The sequence below is a fragment of the Eschscholzia californica genome, unplaced genomic scaffold (assembly GCF_041429995.1).
Source record: "Eschscholzia californica isolate CP2 unplaced genomic scaffold, dmEscCali1.0.p SCAF_2, whole genome shotgun sequence".
NCBI classification, from domain to species: Eukaryota; Viridiplantae; Streptophyta; class Magnoliopsida; order Ranunculales; family Papaveraceae; genus Eschscholzia; species Eschscholzia californica.
In genome coordinates this window covers 49875658-49901284 of record NW_028238309.1, presented here as the reverse complement: position 1 = coordinate 49901284, position 25627 = coordinate 49875658, and the positions used below count along the sequence as shown (strand labels likewise).

The 25627-nt window shown below is 38.1% G+C and overlaps 2 protein-coding genes and 1 pseudogene across 2 annotated transcripts in view; 2 read left to right on the top strand and 1 right to left on the bottom strand.

Annotated features, from left to right (window-relative positions):
* Positions 1-2357: 2357 nt before the first annotated feature.
* LOC147558705 (uncharacterized) overlaps positions 2358-25627 on the top strand; it is a 56528-nt gene continuing 33258 nt past the window's right edge. Inside the window, exon 1 of the mRNA XM_086659073.1 lies at positions 2358-2666. The gene's annotated coding sequence lies outside the window, so the exon portion shown is untranslated. The remainder of the gene's footprint in view (positions 2667-25627) is intronic.
* LOC147558706 (receptor-like protein EIX2) lies at positions 5700-8610 on the top strand (annotated as a pseudogene).
* Positions 12286-25627, bottom strand: part of LOC147558703 (uncharacterized) — an 87218-nt gene continuing 73876 nt past the window's right edge. The window contains exon 2 of the mRNA XM_086660433.1: positions 12286-15676. Within this exon, the coding sequence (XP_086516559.1) occupies positions 13360-15081 (1722 nt within the window). The 5' untranslated portion in view covers positions 15082-15676 and the 3' untranslated portion in view covers positions 12286-13359. The remainder of the gene's footprint in view (positions 15677-25627) is intronic.

Sequence of the window (25627 nt, the reverse complement as noted above, 5' to 3'; positions counted from 1 at the left end):
CCGATGTTTGTGGTCCATTGAAGCCAATGACAAATGGAGGTAACAATTACTTTCTCACTTTTATTGATGATTTTAGTAGAAAAACATGGGTTTATTTCTTAAAAAATAAATCCGAAGTTTTTGAGGTATTCAAAGAGTTCAAGAACATGGTTGAGAAACAAAGTGGTTTTATGATAAAAAAAACTAAGGTCCGATAGAGGTGGAGAATATACCTCAAGAGCATTTGATATGTTTTGTAGAGAACATGGGATTGTTCATGAACTTACTCCGTCATACACACCACAACTAAATGGAGTTGCCGAAAGGAAAAATCGCACCATATTAGACATGGCAAGAAGCATGTTAAAAGAAAAAAGTTTGCCTAGAGAATTTTGGGGTGAAGCCGTTGCATGTGTCGTATACTTGTTAAATAGATGTCCCACTAAAAGTGTCTATATGAAGACCCCGCAAGAGGCATGGGGTTATTACAAGCCTAGTGTATTTCATTTAAAGATATTTGGATGTATTGCTTATGCAAAGATACCAGAAGCAAGAAGAACAAAACTTGATGACAAAGGTGAGAAATGTATCTTTCTAGGGTATAATGAGCAAATGAAATGTTACAAGTTGTTTAATCCAATTGTCAATAAAATTCTATTTAGTAGGGATGTGGTATTTGAAGAAGATTTGGCATGGGAATGGAAAGGAAAAGAAATTGTTCAAGTTGAACTTAGACTTGAAGGAGAAGAAAAAGAAGATGCGCCACCAAGAGAATTTCAAAGAGACCCACAAACACCATCGTCCTCATCTCCATCATCCTCATCATCGGGGGGAAGTTCAAATGAAGGGCCAATGAAAACAAGAAGCTTGAGAGAGATATATGAAGTTGTGGATAATGAAGAAGAATTAAACTTGTGTTGTTTTCTCATGGATTGTGATCCTATTAGTTATGAAGAAGCCATCCAAGAAAAAAAATGGGAAAATGCCATGAATGAAGAAATTAATGCAATTGAAAAAAATGATACTTGGGAGTTGACAAATTTGCCAAAAGGATACAAACCTATTGGTGTGAAGTGGGTGTATAAGACAAAGAAGAATGCAAGTGGAGAAGTCCACAGATACAAAGCAAGACTTGTAGCTAAAGGTTACAAGCAAAGAGTCGGCATTGATTATAGTGAGGTATTTGCTCCCGTTGCTCGTATGGAAACAATTAGATTGTTAATCTCTATAGCGGCTCAATATTCATGGAAAATTTATCAACTTGATGTCAAGTCGGCGTTCTTGAATGGTATCCTTGAGGAGGAGATATATGTTGAACAAACTTTAGGGTATGTTAACAAGGGCAAATAAGATAAATTTTATAAGTTGAAGAAGGCCCTTTATGGGTTAAAGCAAGCTCCACGTGCATGGAATGCAAGAATTGATAAGTATTTTCAAGAAAATGGATTTGAAAAGTGTCTTCATGAGCACACTTTATATATGAAAGTGAAAGAAGATGGAGGTATGTTATTTGTTTGTCTCTATGTTGATGATTTGATATTCACCGGTAATGATTCAAGACTATTTGATGAGTTCAAGAAGAGCAAGATTAAGGAATTTGATATGACCGATATTGGGTTGATGGGTCATTTCCTTGGTATTGAAGTGAAGCAAATGGAAAATGGCATATTTATTTCTCAAAGTGGATATGCTAAGGAAGTTCTTAAAAGGTTTAAAATGGAGTCATGTAATCCGGTAAACACCCCTCTTGAAAGTGGAGTGGAGTTGAGAAAATGTTCAAGAAGAAGTGATGTCGATCCTACATATTTCAAAAGTTTGATTGGAAGTTTACGTTATCTTACGTGTACAAGACCGGATATTTTTATGGAGTTGGGCTAGTGAGTAGGTACATGGAGACACCGGATGAATCTCAAAGAGGCTCCTTCGATATATTAAAGGTACGGTCAATGATTGTTTATTTTTCTCTTGTGAACAAGATTTTAAGCTTATTGGTTATTCCGATAGTGATTGGGGTAGAGACTTAGATGAAAGAAATAGTACATCGGGGTTTGTATTTTTTATGGGTTACACGGCATTTACTTGGTCTTCTAAAAAACAACCCATTGTGACTTTATCTACTTGTGAGGCGGAATATGTTGCCGCTAGCTCTATGGTTTGTCATGCAACTTGGCTAAGAAATATGTTGAAGCATCTTCAATTCCCTCAAGTTGGTCCAACTGAAGTGTTCCTTGATAACAAATTGGCTATTGCTTTAGCCAAGAATCTCGTTTGTCATGAAAGAAGCAAGCACATTGATACACGCTACCATTTTATTCGTGAACATGTTAAGGAAGGTGATATTGAAGTGATGTATTGCAAGTCTCAAGATCAAATAGCGGATATATTTACGAAGCCCTTGAAGCATGATGTCTTTGAGAGATTGAAGTGGATGTTAGGTAAGAGAAGCTATGGAAATTTGGTTTAAGGGGGGATGTTGAAAAGGGGGCTTTTAAACCAAATTTGGGTTTGGGCCCGATATAAAAGTGTGGGTTTGAGTAAATGGTTTACCAAACTAGAAGGGGTAAAAAAGTAAAAGCCTCATGAAATTAATTAAAAGGGTGTAGAGAGTTCTTTTCTTAGACTAGTTCAAGAACAATCTAGAGAGAGAAAGTAAAAGGAGAATAATATACAAGAAACTTGAAGAAGAAGTCATAGATCTAGTATAAATATTGTGTTTAAGGTAAGAACTAACTTCAATATCTAGTTTAATATTGTGACAAAACTTTGTGTCTCTTGTTTTATGAGATTGTGTAGATCTAAAGAAACTTTATTATATGAAAGTATGTTAATGTGAATCTTTTGAGCTTATTTGAGTGTATTGAAGTATCTATACCTCTAATCTCCAACAAATATCTGAGAATGAAACGACTTCTTCAATCATACAAATAAAAAACCATTGATCTTATCATCTTGCTCTTCAAGTTTGACATATAATCATCACCATTTCATGAGACAGGTTGAAAACCTTAAATGTTATTGGATATCTTGCTTTTCAAAAGTAGCTTAACCATGGATATATTGTAAAATACCATCAGTGTTATGATCTTGAATTCTTGATAGTCTCTTAATCCAACCAAAATAATATCAGGAGATGCATCTTTCTCCAATATGACAAAGCATTGGACTCTAGATCAAGTGTACATCTAGAAATAATGTTTCCAAAAAAGATGGAGACAGCGAGTGTCAGTTCTGAAATTCATCAGGATAACAACAAACCTACATAATTGCTTGATCATAGTTAATGTTTACTACTATTTTATTAGTAGTTCTATTTATAATGATTCCAACATAACAAAAGGAGTTGGAGGCAGAGAGATGAACTTGCCAGCATACTACATCACATTTTTTTTCATAAACCTTTCATATTGTGTTTGTTATCAACTCAACTCTTAAGTTGTTTGAGGGGCAACTACACATGCTGTAACAAACGAAGAAATTGGTCTTGGGGGGAATAATGGCCGGGTCTTACTCTTACACTCGCCTCAAATGAGTATTGGGTTTAAATGAATAGCTTAAAATTTAGTATGTACTGACTTTAAAGCCACTCCTATATTGAAGTTCAAGGTGCATCTTGCACGTGTAGCGCCCCTTCAAACACGCTCTTCTTCACTTGTGTTATCGAATCTCTATTAAGTTAATGCAAGGAAGAAAATCAAACCACAAAAAAACACAAATTACAATAAGTTAGGAGATAATTCATCAACTCAATTATTAACTTAGCTCCACATATCAACTGGTTGTGCAGAAAATTCATCAGTCGTCTTTGAAAAGTCTCATTCAAACTAAGTCAATTTGCATCCAAAACAACCGTTCACCTCTGCCAATTTTGTCACAATAATAACATTCGTATCACAATCACGGGCTATACCCTAGTATTTTTTTTTTATAAAGATCCAATTGTAAAGTTATCTCGCTACGTTGGTATAGGGACACTGGTCTAATTTATCGGGGTATGAACTTATAGCGACATACCTGTTTTTAGTAACTAGACACATTTTTCTTATCTCGCCACCTGTTGGAGGACCCATCGTTGTTCACGAAGCATATTGCAAATTTGCACGTATAGTGCCCCTTCGAACACGCTCTTCATCACTTGTGTTATGTACTATTTAGTCTGTACTCTCTTTTAAGATAATGCAGGGAAGAAAATCAAACCACAAAAAAAGATATTAGCTGGTAGTGCACAAAGTTATCCGTGGTCGAAAGGACTCATTCAAACTAAGTCAATTTGCATCCAAATAATTTAATCTGTTTGGCCTCATTCATAACTTTACAATAAATATCAGTAGAAGTCTTGCTGACTAGCTAGCATTGAAATTTCTATATAAAGAAGAAGACACAAGATAAAATCTTAAAACGTTTATTGTGAATAGTCTATAAGACTTCAACAAACAACTAAAAGAATTAGAATGAGAAAATAATGAGTTCAATAGAACCCATTGAAAGGATTGAATAACATAATTTAATGGGCCAGCAAATTCTACAGATTTTAAAGAGTCTCCAATCAATCGTACTCTCACAATACTTGCAAGTCTCAATCAGATAGGTGGACTACTGAAACATTTTGAAAAATTTTGTACCTGGAAAGACTCATTCACCGAAAAGAATTAGAATCTAGCTAAATGTACACCTAGGAGTAACTTTTCCAAAAAAAATAACTTAAAGGTAGAGACGAAGACCACGAGTATTTATTCCGAAATTCATAAGGGTAATAATGATACATTGATACAAACATAACAAAAGAAATTAGAGGCAGAGGGATGAACTTGCAAGCATGTGCTATTTGATACTTAACATACTACATCACATTTTTTCATGAAAAGTTAAAACTTCCACTTTTTTTATCAAGTTAACTCTTTTAAGCTGTCCGAGGGCTTTCCTTAACAAAAAAGAACTGTCCGAGGGCTTTGAACAAAAAAAAAAAGTTGACATTTCTACATAAAGAAGACACGACAACAAAAAATCGAGGGAAAAACTACACAGGTTAAACCCGTTCGAACACGCCTGGCCTAATGGTGTACTAATATGCCTCCGTTAAGATAACGCAAACGAAAGAAAACACAACCAATATCGGTGAGTCTTTATGACTAGCATTGACATTTCTACATAAAGAAGACATAAGAAATCCTATCAAACAGAAAGAAAAAACTTCCGTCATTGTCATACCTTACAATGTCATAGTTTCGGTCACAATCATGCCCCCTAAGGGCCGTACAAATTACCCTATATTTCATTATTTATATCCTTGATACCCCAAGTCCAATAAATCATATATTCCCGTTCTGTTGTGAATCGAGCTTGGAATCTTTGGGATTTTAGAGTAAATGCGATACACACTAAGCTAGCAGTTGTTGGCAAATCAAACCCATTGAGAGGGCCGATGAATAATCAAACTTAACAAGGTAGAAAGTCTGAAGACTTGAGAAAAGTCTCCGACTAATTTTATTGTCCCAATCTTTGGAAGTTTCAATTGACCCATACTTATTTATTACTCTCTTTGTGGCCATAACATCTTAAGATCTTACGCCCCACGATGAATTGAGTGGTTGTACAGAAAGCCGAGTCTTGAGACTGATTACCGATAGAAGGTCTTTAGATTTTGTGTGTGTTTGTATATATATATTTTGACAATTCAGTTTAAAAATAGAGTTAATTTCTTGGTTTGATTTCAGTACTTAATAATGGAGTCGAGACCTATTTCTCTAATGATCTTTCTTGCTGCATTTTGCTTATTCAGACCAGATTACAACAAGTTCATTTTTGGTTTTGTTTGTAAGGAAAGGGAGAGACAAGCTTTGTTGGCCTTCGGAGCAGATTTAAAACATCTAAATACTTCATATCATGATGAAAATTATGAAAAAATTTATCATGCGGAGAATATATTATCTACTTGGGATGGTGAAGAATGTTGCAATTGGACAGGAGTGATTTGCAATCGGAGAACGGGAAATGTTGTTGAACTTCATCTTCAAAAATTATCACTAGGTGGTAACTTAAATCCTTCTCTGCTTGAACTAAAACATTTAAATACTTTGAACTTAAGCTTTAATAATTTTGAGGGTAGTCAGTTAGCTTCTTTCTTGGGGTCCCTCCATAATTTGAGGTATCTCAATCTACAAGGAGCAAATTTTGGTGGAACTATTCCTCAGGAACTTGGAAACTTATCCAATCTTCATTTTCTTGATATTAGTGACACCTACTTACATGTTAGTGATATTCAATGGCTCTCTAATCTTTCTTCTCTCCGACATCTTGACATGAGTTTTGTGAACCTCAGCAGGGTAAGTCATAAGTGGCTACATGTGATTAACATGCTCCCATCTTTAGTCGAGTTACGTCTTGCTGGTTGTAATCTAGATTCATCCATAGTACCAACTCTTCCACACATAAACTTTACATCTCTTTCAATTCTCCATCTTTCTTATAATGACATAAATTCTTCAATACCTGCATGGTTATATAATCTTACTAGACTTGAAGAACTTCATCTAAGGTGGAATAAGTTCTACGGAACGATTTCAAAAGATATTGGTTATTTGACTTCAATCAAGATCCTTGACTTAAGCGCTAATTTGGAGCTTGAAGGGGAGATACCAAATACCTTAGGAAATCTATGCCACTTGCAGGAATTAAACTTGGGAAGGAACAAACTTGGTGGAGATATATCTGGATTTTTGGTAAATTCATCTGGATGTATCACCAGTAGTTTGAAGTCGTTGGATTTATCAATTAACAAACTTTCTGGCCCTTTGCCTGAGAAATTGGGGAAATTAAAGAATCTAGAATACCTCTATCTCGATGATAACTCATTTTCTGGTTCAATTCCCTCGTCATTAGGAAGATTATCATTATTAAGGGATTTATTCCTTGGTGGAAATGAATTGAATGGATCATTGCCCGAAACAATGTGGCATCTCTCAAATTTAGAAAGATTATCATTATTAAGGGATTTATTCCTTGGTGGAAATGAATTGAATGGATCATTACAGGGCGTTGTAACTGAAGCTAACTTCGCCAATCTCCGAAGACTAAAACTGTTGTTTATTGATTCAGTTGATTTGAAGTTGAGATCTGCTTGGAAACCTCCATTTCAACTCGAACGATTATCATTTCAAAATTGTCACATAGGACCTGGATTTCCCCAATGGTTAAAAACACAAACAAAATTAGAGTATATTGATTTATCCAACACAAGAATTTCAGGTACAGTTCCTACTTGGTTTTGGAACATGTCTTCTCAAATGTATCACTTGAATCTAGGCCACAATAGTCTCACTGGAGAATTACCAAAGTTATTGAAATTTAGTTCTATTTATCCATCTGCATCAGTTAACTTCACTTCCAACTATTTTAACGGCCCACTACCTAGTGTATCTAATGTTTCACTACTAGATCTTTCTCACAACTTCTTATCCGGTCCTATTTCCTCTTTCCGATGTCATCCAGAGTTTGGCAAAATGTGTACATTAGGGTATCTTGATCTCTCAAACAATGCCCTGTTTGGAGAGATTCCAAAACGTTGGTTTCACTCATTATCTTTGTCATTGCTAAACTTGGAAAGTAATAAGTTAACAGGAGAAATTCCAAGCTCTATCGGTTCTTTTTTTAGATTACAATCCTTGCATTTGGGTAATAACTCTTTATCCGGTGAACTACCTCAGTTATTGCGAAACTGTACCAAGTTAATAGCGATTGATCTTGGTGAAAATAAATTCAGTGAAAGCATATCAACATGGCTGGGAGCTGACTTTGCAGGGCTTATACTTCTTAGGTTGCGTCTAAATAAGTTCAGTGGTGGTATTCCGGAAGCACTTTGTGACCTTACTTCACTACGAATACTGGATATCGCTCATAACAACTTATCAGGATCAATTCCAAGATGTTTCAGCAATTTAAGTGCCATGGCTTTGAAGCAAAAAAAAACAGATAAACTATATTCGCATCACCATTGGGGGAAATAAAGAAACTGTTTCACTTGTGACAAATGGAAAGGAATATGCGTATGGAAACACTCTTGGGCTTGTTACAACCATGGATCTATCTGGAAACAACTTATCCGGAGAAATTCCTCAAGATCTAACAACACTTCATGAGTTAAGATTTTTGAACTTATCTGAGAATCATTTTACAGGAAAGATTCCAACCAAAATAGGAAAGATGAGCACATTGGAATCTCTTGATCTCTCAAGCAACAAACTTTCGGGTGTAATTCCTCAAAGCATTACAGATTTGACTTCTCTGAATCACTTGAACTTGTCATATAATAACTTGTCAGGGAAGATTCCTTCTAGTACCCAATTACAAAGCTTTACTGAACTGAGTTATGTTGGCAACCCTGAACTCTGTGGTATTCCACTCGAGAACAGCAAAGGCGATGAACAAGCTCAGCTGCCCGGATATGGTGGACGAAAACAAGATGAGGAGGATGATTGGCTTGAGACGAAGTGGTTTTGTATAAGTGCAGGACTGGGATTTGTAACAGGTTTTTGGGGTTTCTGCGGGGTGTTATTATGGAAGCAATCTTGGAGACATGCTTATTTTGGGTTCATTACTTCTATGATACAAAACCTCTTTAAATTTTGCACATGGTAGTTTGCAAATATGTATCGATATGGTAACCGGTAAGAACGATTCAAATAACAGACCAATCATAATTAGAATGAGACTTTCCTTCTTCATGTTGTCATAGGTTTCTTCATTTTTTTTCTGTAATTTCATTAGTTGGGGTTTGATGACTTGTTTGTAACCGGCACATCCAGAACATAGTAACTCAAATGTTATAAGTTAGCATGTTGCAACATTTAATTATAAGATGCCCCAAAAAGAAACTCAATATTTGAGTTTCTGACCTCTCGAGGACCTCAATTTCCACTCAATATTACAAAGAAAATTACCCACTTAGAAAATTAAGTATAAGTTTTAAGTTTTCGGAGTGTTGCGTTTCAGATTTCTTTTAAATTGAAAATTTCAGTTGTGTCATATAGTAAAGAGACTCCCAATTGAGACTCGACACATGGGACAATTAGAGTTTTTTATAGTTTCGCACTAGAGACGCTCTAAAACTTCAAATTCATCATCTATCCACACCAGATATCCATAATTGACAAGTTCTTTTATCAACTATATCTCTCTGACCAACGTAAATTTAAGAAAAAACTAGATATGAGCCGTTGATGCACCCGAAAAGGTTGCACACCCAAGCGGAGGTATCAAGTAGTAATCCGGCAAAGCCGGGATCGATCCAAGGATAGGAAGGTAATTTGGATATCGAAGGGTCTTATCCCTCGGTCTAGATATTAAAGGCTTACTTAAACAAAAGCGGAAATAAAAGAAAGTAATGTGAGGTTTATAATCGAATAAGCAATAAGGAAATAAAGTAAGTAAAACAAACTAAAATATCAATGTAAGAGGGAGAGAGAGATTTGAGAGAAGAGTTCGGAGAAACAATAGTCGGGATGCAACAAGAGTCGATTCGGGCAACAAATAAGTGAGAGAGGTGTCGAAGTCCGGGAATCCATAATGATAATGATAAACCGACGACTATGTGTAGTCCGATTTAATGTGTCAAGGTAAAATCGATATTCGACTCCTAAAGTAGATGTCTCTAAGTACTACGCATATCCGAAGATCATACTTAGTCAAACAAACGTCTAAATCGGTTAATCCCGAGTCATCGAAAGTGTCGTCTAGTCGCCTAACTATGTGAAGTGCATGACAAGACACATGAAATTATGACTCAGACTACGATCGATATCGAATACTTCGTTTCGTCTATTAACTATGCGAAGTGCTTGACAAGACACATGAAAATACGATCAAAACGATAATCGAAATAAATGAGCATCAATTTATAATCAAAACATCAAATCATATTAAACATAATCACGAATTCATCACATTTCATCTCATATAATCGACACACTTGATTTAGCTAACATGGTGAATAAGTAATAAATGAAAAGAAGATGATGAGAAATCTCCCTTTTCCAATGTGGTTCAAGGCTAGGTTCGTCGGAAAATTTGAATAGTTAAGGTGCAGCCGATCTCCCCTTAGCAAAAATAAGGATTCCCTATATCAATGTCCATCATCTTCCCCATTTATCACAAACCACCATTAAACCCTAACTCAAGCTTTCTCTCTCTAGAAATTATAGCTCAAAACCAAATCAAACGCATGAGAAGCTAGCCAAGGATGAGGGGAACAAAAGCCCTAAGGTTTCCGGCCAAGAAAGTGGCCGGAAACTTTAGAAAATTCCGGCCAAAGAAGATAAGATTCCGGTCAAGACAAGATCTGGCCAAAATGTGCACTGTCCCGGCTTGCAGCTGCTGTCCCGTGATGCTCCTATGCCGTCTCGAGCTATGCGCGCGTCCCATGGCCAGATCCCGAGCTGCTCGTGCTGGAGAAGCTGCTGCTCGTGCTGGAGAAGCTGCTGTTCGGCCGTTCTTTAGCTGTCCCGTGCTGCTGTTGACGCATCCTTGGCCGTCCGTGTAGCTGCTGGTCGCTGCTGTTCCTCCTCCCGAGAGCTGCTGCCGGAAGCAGCCCGAGCTGCTGTTGAAAGCAGCCGGAGCTGCTGTGAAGACAGCAACTCGGCCGGCTAAGCTAGGCCGGCCTAGTGTGCTGGCCGGCCTATGCTTGGCCGGCCCTCCTCCTTCCTTCTCTCTTTCTTTCCCTCTCTTTCAAACTCAAGAACTTAAAGAACAAAAAACCCTAGAACCCCTTTCTCCCTCTCTTGCTTGGTGAAGATGATGATGAATAGTAGCCTCCTCTTTGACCCCTCTTTCTCACTTGTGTATACACAACCCTAGACTTAGTCAAACTTGACTAAGTCTTAGAACATTTGACTTGGACCAAAGAGAGGGTGCTCATAAGTTCTCTATTATTCTCTTCCTCTTTGGGCTCTTGGGTTGGGCTTCTTTCTAAAACAAGGGAGTGCCTTCATCTTGTCTCTACATTTAAAACCAAGGGGGGTGCCTTCATAGAATCCTTGTTTCAAGACCGAACCTCGGCTTCTTTCATTCACAACTTCTCCGTCCGAACTCCGAATCGACTTCCGTTTTCACCGTCGGACTCGTCATTGACTTCACTTGTTGTTTGACTTCTGATTTTGACCAAAATGACCAAAATACCCCTGGTGCTCTTTTCTTTCCTTTTGCCGCATAAGATGAAAATGTGATAATTCGCTCTCTTTATTCCGAATTACACGCCAAACCCCAAATAAGCTACCTAGCAATAAAAACACATAAATAATTAGAAATATAACCCGAAAGGAACTAACTAATCAAAGTTAAGTGACCTAAATGTGGCATTTTCACGCCACATCAACATCCCCAAACTTAGAATTTGCTAGTCCTCGAGCAACAAACAAAACAAGACAATAAAGTAAACCTAACTCACTTTCGGAGGCATCCCGGTTGCATTTAGCGTATGCAACAAGCCGTTAAACCCCTAGGTTACCCCTAGTGGACGAGTCTCGTCTCGTGAGGGTTTCCAGTGAATACACCCACAAAGTTCTAGATTTTCAAAAGACATAAGAGTCGAACTATCGATGCAAATAAGGTAACGATCAAGAAGTGAGAGACTTAAGTGTGTCAAACACATGAATAAAACCAATAAACACAAAAGCATGCTAAGAGTCTCCTCACTAATAGTTTCATACTTAAGTGCAAGTGTCCCATCATCATGAGCATCATCCAAGTCTAAAGTAACAAAACTTTGTTTCCTGTCATAGCACATTTCGCCTCGACTTTGGCCTCACGGTCATACGCTCTTAAACATGAAATCACTCAAAATGGAATCTAATGGTTCACTCTCATGTGTGAGCATGGAATAAAGTAAACTCAACACATACAAAAATTAAATGAGGATATCAAGTTCTAAAACGAAATGATCTCTTAGGAATGGAAATAACCACTAACAGAATGGGGAAGCTCACTCACCCTTCTCACCCACTCTACCCTCTAATAATGTCTCCTAAAGGTAAACGGATACAAGTGATGGAATGGAAGATGATGAAATCCCGAGAATGTCGACGCCTTCAACGATAAAAGAACACTCAAACAACCTTTAAACTTAACTTCTTGCATTGAATACTTTATTTTCATAACACTTACACAAACACAAAATAACACATATAACCAAACTTTTTTTTCTTTTTCTTTTTTTTTTTCTTTCTTTTCTCTTCTTTTCACTTTTCTCTTTTTCCTTTTTTCGTTTTTTCCTTTTTTTCACTTTTTCATTTTCTTTCCCTTTCTTTTCTTTTTTTACACACATACCTAAACACCAAAACAAAAATACAACTAGTATTCTCAACAAATCACCTTTACTTTCACATTTTGCTTTCACATCCTTTCTTCTTTACTTTTCATGTCTTCATTCTCGAGAGTAGTATGATGAATGGATGGTGGAGTATCCGTTTCCCTAAAGTTGACACCATTATCGGGTTTCATGGACTACAAGAGTAAGGTTTATTCGCTATCCTGATGTCACTCCTAGTGGCTAAGGAAGTTGAGCTCATGAGATCGTCTAAGCTCTTTTGAAAGTTGCGAAGTTGAGTAGCTCTTCATTCTACTCGGAGTTAGCGCGGAAGAGTACACTCAAAAGCAATAGAAAGGCTCAGATATCTCACATGGGTTTAAGTCTCCACTAATGGCTATTTTAGGTCACTTAGAAGTGTTCCTTCTTCCTTAAGATGATACTCACATGATAAGACACCAACACCAAAGGACTTAACATTCATGAAAAGACTAAGAGTATGCATAAGATTTATCAAGAAAGAACCACATGCATCAACATACTCAAGAATACCACCAGAGTCATACCAAATTTACCCAAAAATTTTCAAATTTGGTCAATTTGTTGAACCCTCTTGTCTTTTGAAATCTAAGGTCATGATGTCATGCGACCAAAAGGTCGTATCCCCATCCCCAAACTTAAAACTAACATTGTCCTCAATGTTCTAAGCATATACTCACCAAAAGATAAGAGGTACAATAAGTTAAAGAGAAGAGTGGAAGGATATTACCATAGCCGACGGAGATAAAAATTTATACTATCAAGACTTGTGTATTCGAGTTCCAAGTTGATGATAAGTCCATCGTCATCCCCAAACTTGGAACGAATCACGTCCCAAAAGTATACCAAGTGAGAAACACTCCTAACACATCAATATAAAACATAAGAATGAAGCATAAGCATGACCACATAAAAATGACCACTCACGCAGGATCACTCGATTGCATCGAACCATGCAATTAGTCATTGATTCTCTTGCTTTCACAAGAGCACGAGTTAGGTCTCGTGGAGGGTTTCCAGAGATGATACCCACAAACATCAAACCCATCTCAATAGACTAACCAATCATATAACAAAAGACGAAATATTTGGGGGTCTACCCATACGAAAGTTTTAACTGGTAAGAACCGTCTCACAATAATGTAATGGTATGGGTTTATACGTGAGACGGCAAAAAATAAGAGGTAATCCCCAAACTTGGATGACGACAAGGCAACAAAGTTTGATAAAATAACAAAGGGGGCATGCATTTCACCAAAATGATCTACAAAGGTCTCAGGAATCAAACTAGTCATGTTGTTATGGTCCTCCTGAGCATTAATAGTATTGTCCCTTTGAACTACCGGTGCAAGCATATATATATCACAGGTAGGCAATAATTGTTGAGAGAATGAGGGTTTAGGTCTATCAACTTGTTTACACTCAGATTTCGACTGAAAAACCTCGTTATGCCCACCACCATTCTCAAAAATCGTACGATCCTCGGGTATGTCTACCGTCATGGGAGTCTCTAAGTTAATCATTTCATCACTTTCGAGAATGGAGTTGGACTTAACATTAGCACTAGGTGTATTACCCTCACCTGTACCCTTAGGATTTGTTGGGGTTTGGGGTTGTGAAACCCCTTTCTCGATGTCTTTCAATTTTGCTTCCATCTCTTTAAGGGTGTGCAAGGTGTTTTGGCTAATCTGAGTTTCTACCTCATAAAATGATTTCGAAACATCTTCAAGAGTCCTCTCATGATGAGATGCATAAGTGACACCAACTAAGGGCTCTTGAAGATTCTCATAATCATTTGTAAAGGCATCACTCCTTGAACCTACGGGCTTCATATACGTGTCTACGACATTTGTGCATCCTAATGAGACATCTCGACAAACAGAAATAGTAGGGCATTCACCCGTTAGGTGTTCTCGACTTGCACAAATGCTACAAACACTATCAATCACTAAATCACCATCATGCATATCTGTAAATTCTTTCCGAGACACGTTGAAAATTTTATCATGTGCTTCCCCATTTTCCTTGAAAAAGCATATGCCTCCTTTTGAGTAATGGTTTCCTTCGGCTATATCTTCGTCAATCCTAACGGGTGTGTCCCAATCTTGGGCCTTGTCCGCTAAGAGGTCGAGATACTCCCAAGCCTCATTAGGACTTTTACTCATAAACTCTCCGTTGCACATAACTTCCACGAAGTGTTTCATTTTGGAAGTCAAGCCATCGTAAAAGAATCCGATGACCCTCCATGTTTCGTAGTTATGATGTGGACATGCGAGAAGGAGGTCTTTAAATCTCTCCCAACACCTAAAGAAGGTCTCCTCTTTGTCTTGCTCAAAGTTCATAATTTCTCTTCTTAAGGTGGTGGTTCGATGAGCGGGAAAGAACTTTTTCAAAAACACCCTAGTCATCTCATCCCAACTTCTTATAGTCCTAGGCCTTAAAGAATGAAACCATATCTTTGACTTTTCTTTTAATGAAAACGGAAATAATTTGAGCTTAGCGATTCCCTCAAGTTCTCCATTGATTGGGAGTATCGAGCAAATCTCATCGAACTCTCTCAAATGAAAATATGGATCTTCATTCTCTAAGCCTCGAAATATAGGAAGTAATGGAATAATCTCAGGGTCTATGTCTAAATTACACACATTACTCGGAAATATGATGCATGAAGGTATGCTAGCCATATTAGGTTCAAGGTAGTCCCTAAGACTTCTAAGCGGTCGATGAACCTCATACCCATCATTCCAACTATCAGTCCCATTAACATCCATTGAAGCACAATTAAAAAAAATGCAAGCAATCACAAGTGTTCAATTCGACTACAACTATCAATAATAGACAAGATGCAAATGCACTTAAGCTGCTCAAATAGGTAAAAGTTAGAGAACGATACTAGAGGTGGCGTTTGTTACCACAATTGGATCCTCTTCCCTTTTCTTGTCTCTACCTTTTTATCCCCAAACTTGTTTGCTTTCGTCCTTTAAAGCTCCTTGGATAAGTACCTCAAAGAAAACAAGAATTAAAAATAAACTAAAAAAAACAAAGAAAATAAACGTCCAAGTAAGCAAACAACACTAAGCTAATGAACAAAACACGTAATCGATATCTAAACTACTAAACCTATCCCCGGCAGCGGCGCCAAAAACTTGATGCACCCGAAAAGGTTGCACACCCAAGCGGAGGTATCAAGTAGTAATCCGGCAAAGCCGGGATCGATCCAAGGATAGGAAGGTAATTTGGATATCGAAGGGTCTTATCCCTCGGTCTAGATATTAAAGGCTTACTTAAACAAAAGCGGAAATAAAAGAAAGTAATGTGAGGTTTATAATCGAATAAGCAATAAGGAAATAAAGTAAGTAAAACAAACTAAAATATCAATGTAAGAGGGAGAGAGAGATTTGAGAGAAGAGTTCGGAGAAACAATAGTCGGGATGCAACAAGAGTCGATTCGGGCAACAAATAAGTGAGAGAGGTGTCGAAGTCCGGGAATCCATAATGATAATGATAAACCGACGACTATGTGTAGTCCGATTTAATGTGTCAAGGTAAAATCGATATTCGACTCCTAAAGTAGATGTCTCTAAGTACTACGCATATCCGAAGATCATACTTAGTCAAACAAACGTCTAAATCGGTTAATCCCGAGTCATCGAAAGTGTCGTCTAGTCGCCTAACTATGTGAAGTGCATGACAAGACACATGAAATTATGACTCAGACTACGATCGATATCGAATACTTCGTTTCGTCTATTAACTATGCGAAGTGCTTGACAAGACACATGAAAATACGATCAAAACGATAATCGAAATAAATGAGCATCAATTTATAATCAAAACATCAAATCATATTAAACATAATCACGAATTCATCACATTTCATCTCATATAATCGACACACTTGATTTAGCTAACATGGTGAATAAGTAATAAATGAAAAGAAGATGATGAGAAATCTCCCTTTTCCAATGTGGTTCAAGGCTAGGTTCGTCGGAAAATTTGAATAGTTAAGGTGCAGCCGATCTCCCCTTAGCAAAAATAAGGATTCCCTATATCAATGTCCATCATCTTCCCCATTTATCACAAACCACCATTAAACCCTAACTCAAGCTTTCTCTCTCTAGAAATTATAGCTCAAAACCAAATCAAACGCATGAGAAGCTAGCCAAGGATGAGGGGAACAAAAGCCCTAAGGTTTCCGGCCAAGAAAGTGGCCGGAAACTTTAGAAAATTCCGGCCAAAGAAGATAAGATTCCGGTCAAGACAAGATCTGGCCAAAATGTGCACTGTCCCGGCTTGCAGCTGCTGTCCCGTGATGCTCCTATGCCGTCTCGAGCTATGCGCGCGTCCCATGGCCAGATCCCGAGCTGCTCGTGCTGGAGAAGCTGCTGCTCGTGCTGGAGAAGCTGCTGTTCGGCCGTTCTTTAGCTGTCCCGTGCTGCTGTTGACGCATCCTTGGCCGTCCGTGTAGCTGCTGGTCGCTGCTGTTCCTCCTCCCGAGAGCTGCTGCCGGAAGCAGCCCGAGCTGCTGTTGAAAGCAGCCGGAGCTGCTGTGAAGACAGCAACTCGGCCGGCTAAGCTAGGCCGGCCTAGTGTGCTGGCCGGCCTATGCTTGGCCGGCCCTCCTCCTTCCTTCTCTCTTTCTTTCCCTCTCTTTCAAACTCAAGAACTTAAAGAACAAAAAACCCTAGAACCCCTTTCTCCCTCTCTTGCTTGGTGAAGATGATGATGAATAGTAGCCTCCTCTTTGACCCCTCTTTCTCACTTGTGTATACACAACCCTAGACTTAGTCAAACTTGACTAAGTCTTAGAACATTTGACTTGGACCAAAGAGAGGGTGCTCATAAGTTCTCTATTATTCTCTTCCTCTTTGGGCTCTTGGGTTGGGCTTCTTTCTAAAACAAGGGAGTGCCTTCATCTTGTCTCTACATTTAAAACCAAGGGGGGTGCCTTCATAGAATCCTTGTTTCAAGACCGAACCTCGGCTTCTTTCATTCACAACTTCTCCGTCCGAACTCCGAATCGACTTCCGTTTTCACCGTCGGACTCGTCATTGACTTCACTTGTTGTTTGACTTCTGATTTTGACCAAAATGACCAAAATACCCCTGGTGCTCTTTTCTTTCCTTTTGCCGCATAAGATGAAAATGTGATAATTCGCTCTCTTTATTCCGAATTACACGCCAAACCCCAAATAAGCTACCTAGCAATAAAAACACATAAATAATTAGAAATATAACCCGAAAGGAACTAACTAATCAAAGTTAAGTGACCTAAATGTGGCATTTTCACGCCACATCAGCCGTGCCTCCGGCACGGATGCTGTTGTTGAATGAAAGATGGACAAAAGCACGAAATTTTCAATAGAAGTCTTGATCCAAAATGATATTCTGAGTTAGAAGTTTAAAACCAAATAAAAAAAGAGAAACAAATTGTATAAAAGTTTCATTGAGCACTTTATGCGTTAGAACTACAATAGAGTATTATAAATATAATGGAAAATAAATGTGAATTTTTAAAAAATGCAAGAAAAAAAAGCATCAGGGAGATGGATAAATGCAGATCGATTAGGGTGGGTAGTATATTTACAATTACAAGAAACTTCAATATTAAGTATACAATAAGTTTATTATATCTATAGAAGGATTACCACAATATCCAAGTAGTCCTTCTCAATACCAACAATGTATAACCATACCTGCAAACCAAAACATAAGAAGAAACTAAATCTCCTTCCAGAGGTTCCTTTGGTAAATGCAAGAAAAGGGATGGTAAAGTCACATGTACAACATTTTTTGTCCTAACAGTTCGTGTTAATTCCCGTTAATGGAAAATGAAAATGAATGTCAAAATTGGATTTAGATAAATCCAAGAATAAAATGTGATACCACTATAGACAAGAATTTTGACATTTGAAGAACATACCATTGTACCAGCCAGAAGCATCTCATTACCCGCGACCAGGTCATAACTGTCCAGTAAACCCACTAAGGCTGAGATATGTGTTAAGATGAGCATTCCATGCCTGCAACATTTTCACAAAAACAACAATGAAGCAAGAGAAAATTGGGTCAGACAAACAATAGGTAAACTTAAACTCCAGAAATTTCGACAAAAAATTAGAAACGTCAAACAATGAACAAGTTGCCTTGTTTACATTTAAAATGGCAACAAAAACCCATGGTCCTTCACTAATCATGCAACATCACCTTCCAGATTAACCACACCTGCACACTACGCATCATTAAGGCAAGCCACAAATAAGTTATAAGTCTCATAAATAAATAAAGCTAAAAAGTTCACGTCATTGGGTGGTATGTGTGATCGCTTTTGTGCAATTCCAATGCCAGTGGCAGTTCGCTGTGTCGATGCTGACAGGGATTCCTGTTGCATCTCCCTGCCCTCCAATGATAGCGTACTCGTGAGGATCAGGCGACCAGCAAGTCCTTCATGATGCGATTTTCTTCATTGATGTTACGGTCAAGCCTATCACCTCGATTAACAGTACATGATTCAAGTAACTTCAATTGTACTAAAGCAATCTATAAACTTCAAAGTTCTGAAAAATCAAGTATCACTAAAGCATTTTATCAAACACCTTGATAACAAGTTTTAATTCTCTAAAAACATCTAAAATGGGTATATTCAGGAAGGAAGCAAAATGCAAATAGGAAAATATATGTATAATTCAATTTTGCACCTTTCCACTGACTCGTTTTCCTCTCCTATGTGAAATGAAGTTCACTTATCCAACTAAACATAACAAAAATGATTTTGACAATTATTCAAAGCAGTTGTAGCATGTAAATGACCTTCTTTTTCCTTCTGATAAAGTATTTGACTTCCCATTTAATTGAGCTTGCACTCCTGTCCAGTAAGTTTGTTATGGGTACACAAAATGCAAGGATTCATTAAAAGTAGCAACTGACGAAAACTTTAACAAGCTAAGAAATTGATATAACAATATAAAAGAAATTCAAGACTTAAGTTTCTGAGGTGAATTTGAGAAAATTAAGGCTAAATAAATTATTTTACCTTAACTCGCAGTGAGAGACGATAGACCTAAGGACACGCTTGAAATTCGATCTTCAATCCCTTTGAACAAAAAACAAACTGAGAAGGAATTTTTGGTGTGAGATTTGAAGGACGCGAATGTAATGGATTTCTAGAAAATAAATCAACGGAAAGTCCATTGATGGGGAACAATAATGGGAGACTGAGGAGGATATTCAGAACACTCTAGCATTTTGTGTAATAGATTTACTGTTTAGAACAAAGTGGATTTCTCTAAAACACACTCAAGCATTTTAGATTTGCTAGTATAGTTGTAGGTTAGTCCTGTAATATAGAGAATTCTTGTCTAATTGTTGAAAAATAAAAGAAACCCCAAGCCACACCTTATACAAACTAAATTCATACAAAAAAATCACAGTTTTAGATAGATAATAACTAAGTACTTAGAGAGATAAAGAAGCATACTTTGGTGACGAGGATATTCAGAAGATCACTTTTTGCCTTCAAATCATTAAGGTCTGATGAAATCTGGAAAAAAGAAAAGGAGATCAAAAGTTTCTTCGTTAACTTCTAAGTCTTTGATAGATAACGAAGAAAGAAAAAGATATGCAGAACCACATCTAGAAAAAAACCTCACAAGAAGCTTCACTTCTCTCGGACATTTAGTCAAACACATTAGATAAAATTATATCAATACTTGAAAAAGAAAGAACACCAGAAAAATAAAGAATTTTCAGCAAGAACCCTAAAATGTCAAACTTCAAAGAAGCCAGAGAAATTTTCAACAAGAATTAAACAAAAAACCTAATATAGTAATCTAGCATCAAAGACGAAAAAAGTGATCACCACTATAAACGAAACAATGTAAATATTTCTTACCAGTTTTTTTTGGAAGACAAAGCAACTCATGATGTGAAGCCCAATGTGTAACGGAAGAAGAAAAGGCAGGGAAGAAATGAGAAAAGAGATGAGAAAGAGAAGATGAGAAATAATCAATATTGAAAGCTGGTATCAATGAGGTGTGGGGGTTGAAAATTGAAGATGGAGAAGGGGGATAGGCGTTAGGGTTGGGGAAAGGTAGAGAAGATGAAGACGAAAATATTTGGGTGAAGAGTATCTGGATGTTGCTCTGGTTCAGCTACCCAGAATAACGTTACACCATATTGAAAGGTCAGGATATGAGTTGGAATGAAACGGATGGTTAAGATTAAAACATTAAGGTTCTCCTTATCATATGTTTACGTGGATGTCTAGTCAACATCTAGATGTGGATGTCCAAATCAGCTTCCAACTCACTACCTAGTATTTATTTTGTCCCAGTCAGCACTAACCCACTCTGTTTTGTTATTTAAGAAAAAATTTGCATTTTATACAATCACTATGTTAAAACCAATAAACGGGTCAACCGCCCAATTGGGCCACATCTAACCAGAGTAAACCTACTTGATCGAAGTCTTGGCTAGATGATCAGCTCTCACTGAAAGAAAAATAGTCCGACCACCAACAAATACTCACCCTTGATTTTGGGTTCATTACGTGTGAATTTGATACCCATGTTTGTGTTTAATTTCTCTATCTTCCTGGTTCTCTTGACTGTAGTATTTGCCAAGGACCAAGGTTTACATGTTCTATACTTCTTTGTGTATAAACTTAATACTTCTGTACTCAACGAACTTCCTAAACTTAACCCTCCATATCCTCAACTGAAGCGTTAGTTGTCCAATGACAATTGTTCTTCGCTCTTTTGAATGCTCGGACTCATCTTCACTTCCCTCTGCAAAGACTTATGATGATGCGTTTGGTAAATTTGTGGGCATCCACCTCAAAACAATAAGTGAAAAGGACCTATAGACATTATATTCTTGGTTACTAGTCTACTAGATTACTTTTCCCCTGTGTGGGAGGGACTATTCTCGCAGAACCTAGCTATTCTACGGCCATAGATTGCTCGGCATTCACCTTCTTCACTTGTTTGACACAAAAAACTCTTCAGCACTCCAAGCTCCCTCCCTCCCTTCGCATTAATAATAGAGACGACAAGTTAGGATGGCATTCTCTCTCCCTCCTCTCCTTGTTTCCATATCTCTTTTCTATTCCGTCTGTCCCTCCTCGCCTGCGGTATATTCGCCTGCGGTATATTCGGAGATGCAAAACCAATTCTTACAAAAAGATAAAACTACATTCTGTTTGGGGGCACCATGGATAAAATATCATACATTATTGTGCTTTTAAGCTCTTTCTTGGATTACTTGATAGTTAGCGAAATTAAGGCATAGTATTAAAAGTTCAACGAACAAACTATTACATGACCTGTACAAATAGTTTCAACATGTGATCAGCTCAAAAGGATCAAGATCATGGAAGTTAATTAGGAAAAATATAAAATTGATCCACAAAAGAATTATAAGAACTTTGATTTGTTCGTAAACCAAAGTTCCATGCTATGAATTGTTTATCAACTAGAACATGAAACACGGTTTACTCTTTAGAATTCACTAGTTTGAGCCCGATCAAAATACTATTGAATTGCATCTTGAGATTTTAATTTCAATATTGTGTGGATTTATCAAATACCTCGAACTACTTGTCGTCATTTGCGAAATTAAATATATGGAATAAAGAGTATTCCTGTTGACCAACAACATTTGTCTAATGAAGTTTACCTTAAACAAAAAAAGTACAATAAAATGAAGATGAAAATAGAAAATCCAAGGCATAAGCCCACTTTTATCTACAAAAGAAATTGAACAGTGAAAAAAATCACGAATGGGTCAAATGATAGGTATACAGTATACTTAGGTCTAAGTAATTTTTTTTTTAATAGCTTGAATTAATATTATAAAAGAACTAAAAAGAGAATACTAAAAAGAGAATACAAAAAAGACTTGACAGAGGTCACTATAATAACCCGACCAAAGAGGAGGAGCGATGCGGCCACTCAGCACCCACCCACCCACCCACCCACGACGAGAACTAAAACCAGCTCCAAAATAAAACAGGCCCCATATGGCCGGATCAGGATGGGACCTAAGCTAAAAGCCAAAAAACAACCCGCCGCGGCTCCAAAACAACCCCCACCGAAGGAGCTCCATTAGGATTGGAGTTCAAGCTACTGCCAATGACAGGGCGAGTAATCCTGCGCAGGATCGGGAACGAGTTCCTGGGTAATCTCACTGGGACTCTTATAGGAGGAAACATCTCCTGCCATACATTTGATTCAGTATCCGAGAGCGACTCCACCTCCGCATATATAATGAAAGAAACTCCATCAATGACTAATTCCTGGTTCACTGGTATTGATTTTTCCTTCTCACAGAGAACTATAATCGAAGCATACCACAGGTTATTCAACTTTGAAGTATCTTCGTGAATGGCCAAGATAGTCCCTACCCCTTCTACCAGAACTATAATCGAAGCATACCACAGGTTATTCAACTTTGAAGTATCTTCGTGAATGGCCAAGATAGTCCCTACCCCTTCTACCAGAATTACAAAGATTTGTTCTGACCAGAGATGGAACGGCAATCCAAACAACTTGACTGCATAAACGCTTGCTCTTTGAACCAAGGCATTGCATGTGGGCTCCCAACTCCGGACGGAGAGAGTGGCATCTGCTTCGTCGATCATTATGGCTTCCAGTTCTCAGAGGTGATCCGTGTTGAGAGTGGTATGCAACACGGCTTTCCCCATTCTGAACGGAAGAATGTCGAACTCAGTCGACCCCAAGACGCTATTTATCACCCTCCTTACTCCCGTCCAAACGTCGACCGGCGGGTTCAATTCCAAAATCAGCGTATCTGCCCATGAGATCCCTCAATTTCCTACGACGGCCATGGTTGTGGTTGATTTTTTACAGAAATTAGAGTTGAAAGATTGAGCGTACTGTATAGTAGGAGAGAGAATAGGAGACTGAGACCGGAAGTATGGTTTATATCCTTTCTCGGGAATGCGAACCGAACGGGCAGGCGGCGACAAGACATCCATGCCCCCCTCTCTTGCATGCATCCGATGCTCTTCGGATTTCGTGAAGCCGTCACTTCTCGCCTCTGCGCCTGCCCCTTTCCCCATCCACCTCATCTTTTTAGACATGACGTCACCCAGCATGGTTGCCAAGCAAGACCAACCCTCCTTTGTCCCGGCTGCCGGAAACCTGATTGATCGGGCTCCATTGAATCCGACTCTCGTCCTGTGCACCCAAATGTATTGCCCTCGCACATTCAGCATGTTCTCCCATATCCAAAGATTTGACCCTTCCCTAAGAAAACCCATCTTCTTTGCTTTCTATGATCGTCGACGTGCAGATGATACATCAACCAAAAACCGGCAAAGACTCACCACCCCTTCCTCGTGAAGGGATATTTTCCATGACTTTTCCTTCCCGAACTCCAGGATGCTGATTCTTCCGTTCGCCAGCACCGAAACCCCAAATTTCTTACCTGCCAGAAAAAGTCGTCTGACCCACCGCCCACATCCTGTGATATTCCCAACCTGGTTTTACTCCCTGATCTCCATCTCTAATCCCTCGCCCGAGCAGAGTAGATCGAATCCAATCTCTGTTTTAGTACCCGTATCTTCTCGCCGGAACTCTAATCGGTGTCAGAGCTTCTCTCTCTTTTCGATTGGGAAAAATGTGTTTCTTTAATTAGGACATTCCTATTCCTTTGCTAGGTCTAAGTAATTCAGATAGTCTTGATAACAATAACGAACACTAACCTAATCGAAGATGAAAATTTGAAAACATTCTCCCCTAAAATTGTATGTTAGTAATATGTCACATGACATGTCATAAAATAAGCTGCTTAAAGAAATGAAGGCAGAATTTAGTGCTTCTAAATATTAGTACCCTATCAACTATATGTTTGAGCTCATCCCATTCCAACATTGTCTTCAACTATATGTTGATTGTCTGAAAACTTTGAATCCAGAGACTTCACCCATTGACCATTGTGATGCCCTCCTTATAATTAAAGGACTCCTAGTTGGAATAGGATTCCTTTTTAGGCTAAAAATAGAAACTTCTATTTCTCCCTAAATAAGGAATAAGGGAAATCCTATTCAAACTAGGAATCCTTTCCAACTAGGAGTCCTTTAATTATAAGGAGGGACCCCAACAAACTCCCCCTCCCGACTTATGAAGAGGGACCTACCATCCCCAAACCTGCAACACTGCTACATAGCTCATGTTTGCCTTTGGGTAATGGTTTTGTCATCATATCTGAACCATTGTCTTCAGTATGGATTTTCTCGATCTTCAACACCTTTTCTTCAAGAACATCTTGGATCCACTGGTATCTCACATTTATATGCTTGGACTTTGAATGGAAACTAGAATTCTTACTGAGGTGGATGACACTCTGACTGTCGCAATGAATAACATAATTATCTTGTTTCATACCAAGTTCTTCTAACAGTCTCTTCATCCATAACATCTCCTTGCAACATTCTGTAATGGCAATATATTCTGCCTCTGTAGTAGATAAAGCTACACACTTTTGTAATTTAGATTGCCATGACACTGCTCCCCCTGAAAGTGTAAATAAGTAGCCTGATGTGGACCCTTTAGAGTCTACATCTCCTGCCATGTCTGCATTTGTGTAACCGACTAATACTGGCTTATCATTACCAAAACATATACGAGCTTTAGACGTACCTCTAAGATACTTCAGAATCCACTTCACTGCTAACCAATGCTCTTTGCCTGGATTAGCAAGAAATCTGCTTACTACTCCAACTGCAAATGCAATGTCCGGTCTTGTACACACCATTGCATACATCAAACTTCCTACAGCTGAAGCATAAGGAATTTTCTCCATTTCTTCTTTCTCACTTCTAGTTGATGGACACTGATCACGAGTCAACTTGAAGTGACTGGCTAATGGACAACTCACTAGTTTTGTCTTGTCCATATTGAACCTTTCTAGAACCTTCTCAATGTATCTTTCTTGTGATAGCCAAAGTTTTCTAGCTTTCCTATCACGAGAGATATGCATGCCAAGAATTTGTTTTGCTGGACCCAAGTCTTTCATATCGAAATACTTGTTTAGTTCCTTCTTTAACCTGCTAATTTTATTAGCATCCTGGCCAACAATCAACATATCATCAACATAAAGTAGAAGTATAATCAAATCTCCATCAGGAAATTTATGAACGAAAACACAATGATCTGAAGCCGTCCCGTGATACCCTTGATCTTTCATGAATGATTCAAACTTTTTGTACCACTGTCTTGGTGCTTGTTTCAGCCCATATAAACTCTTCTCTAACTTACAAACCAAGTGTTCCTTACCTTTAACTTCAAACCCAGTT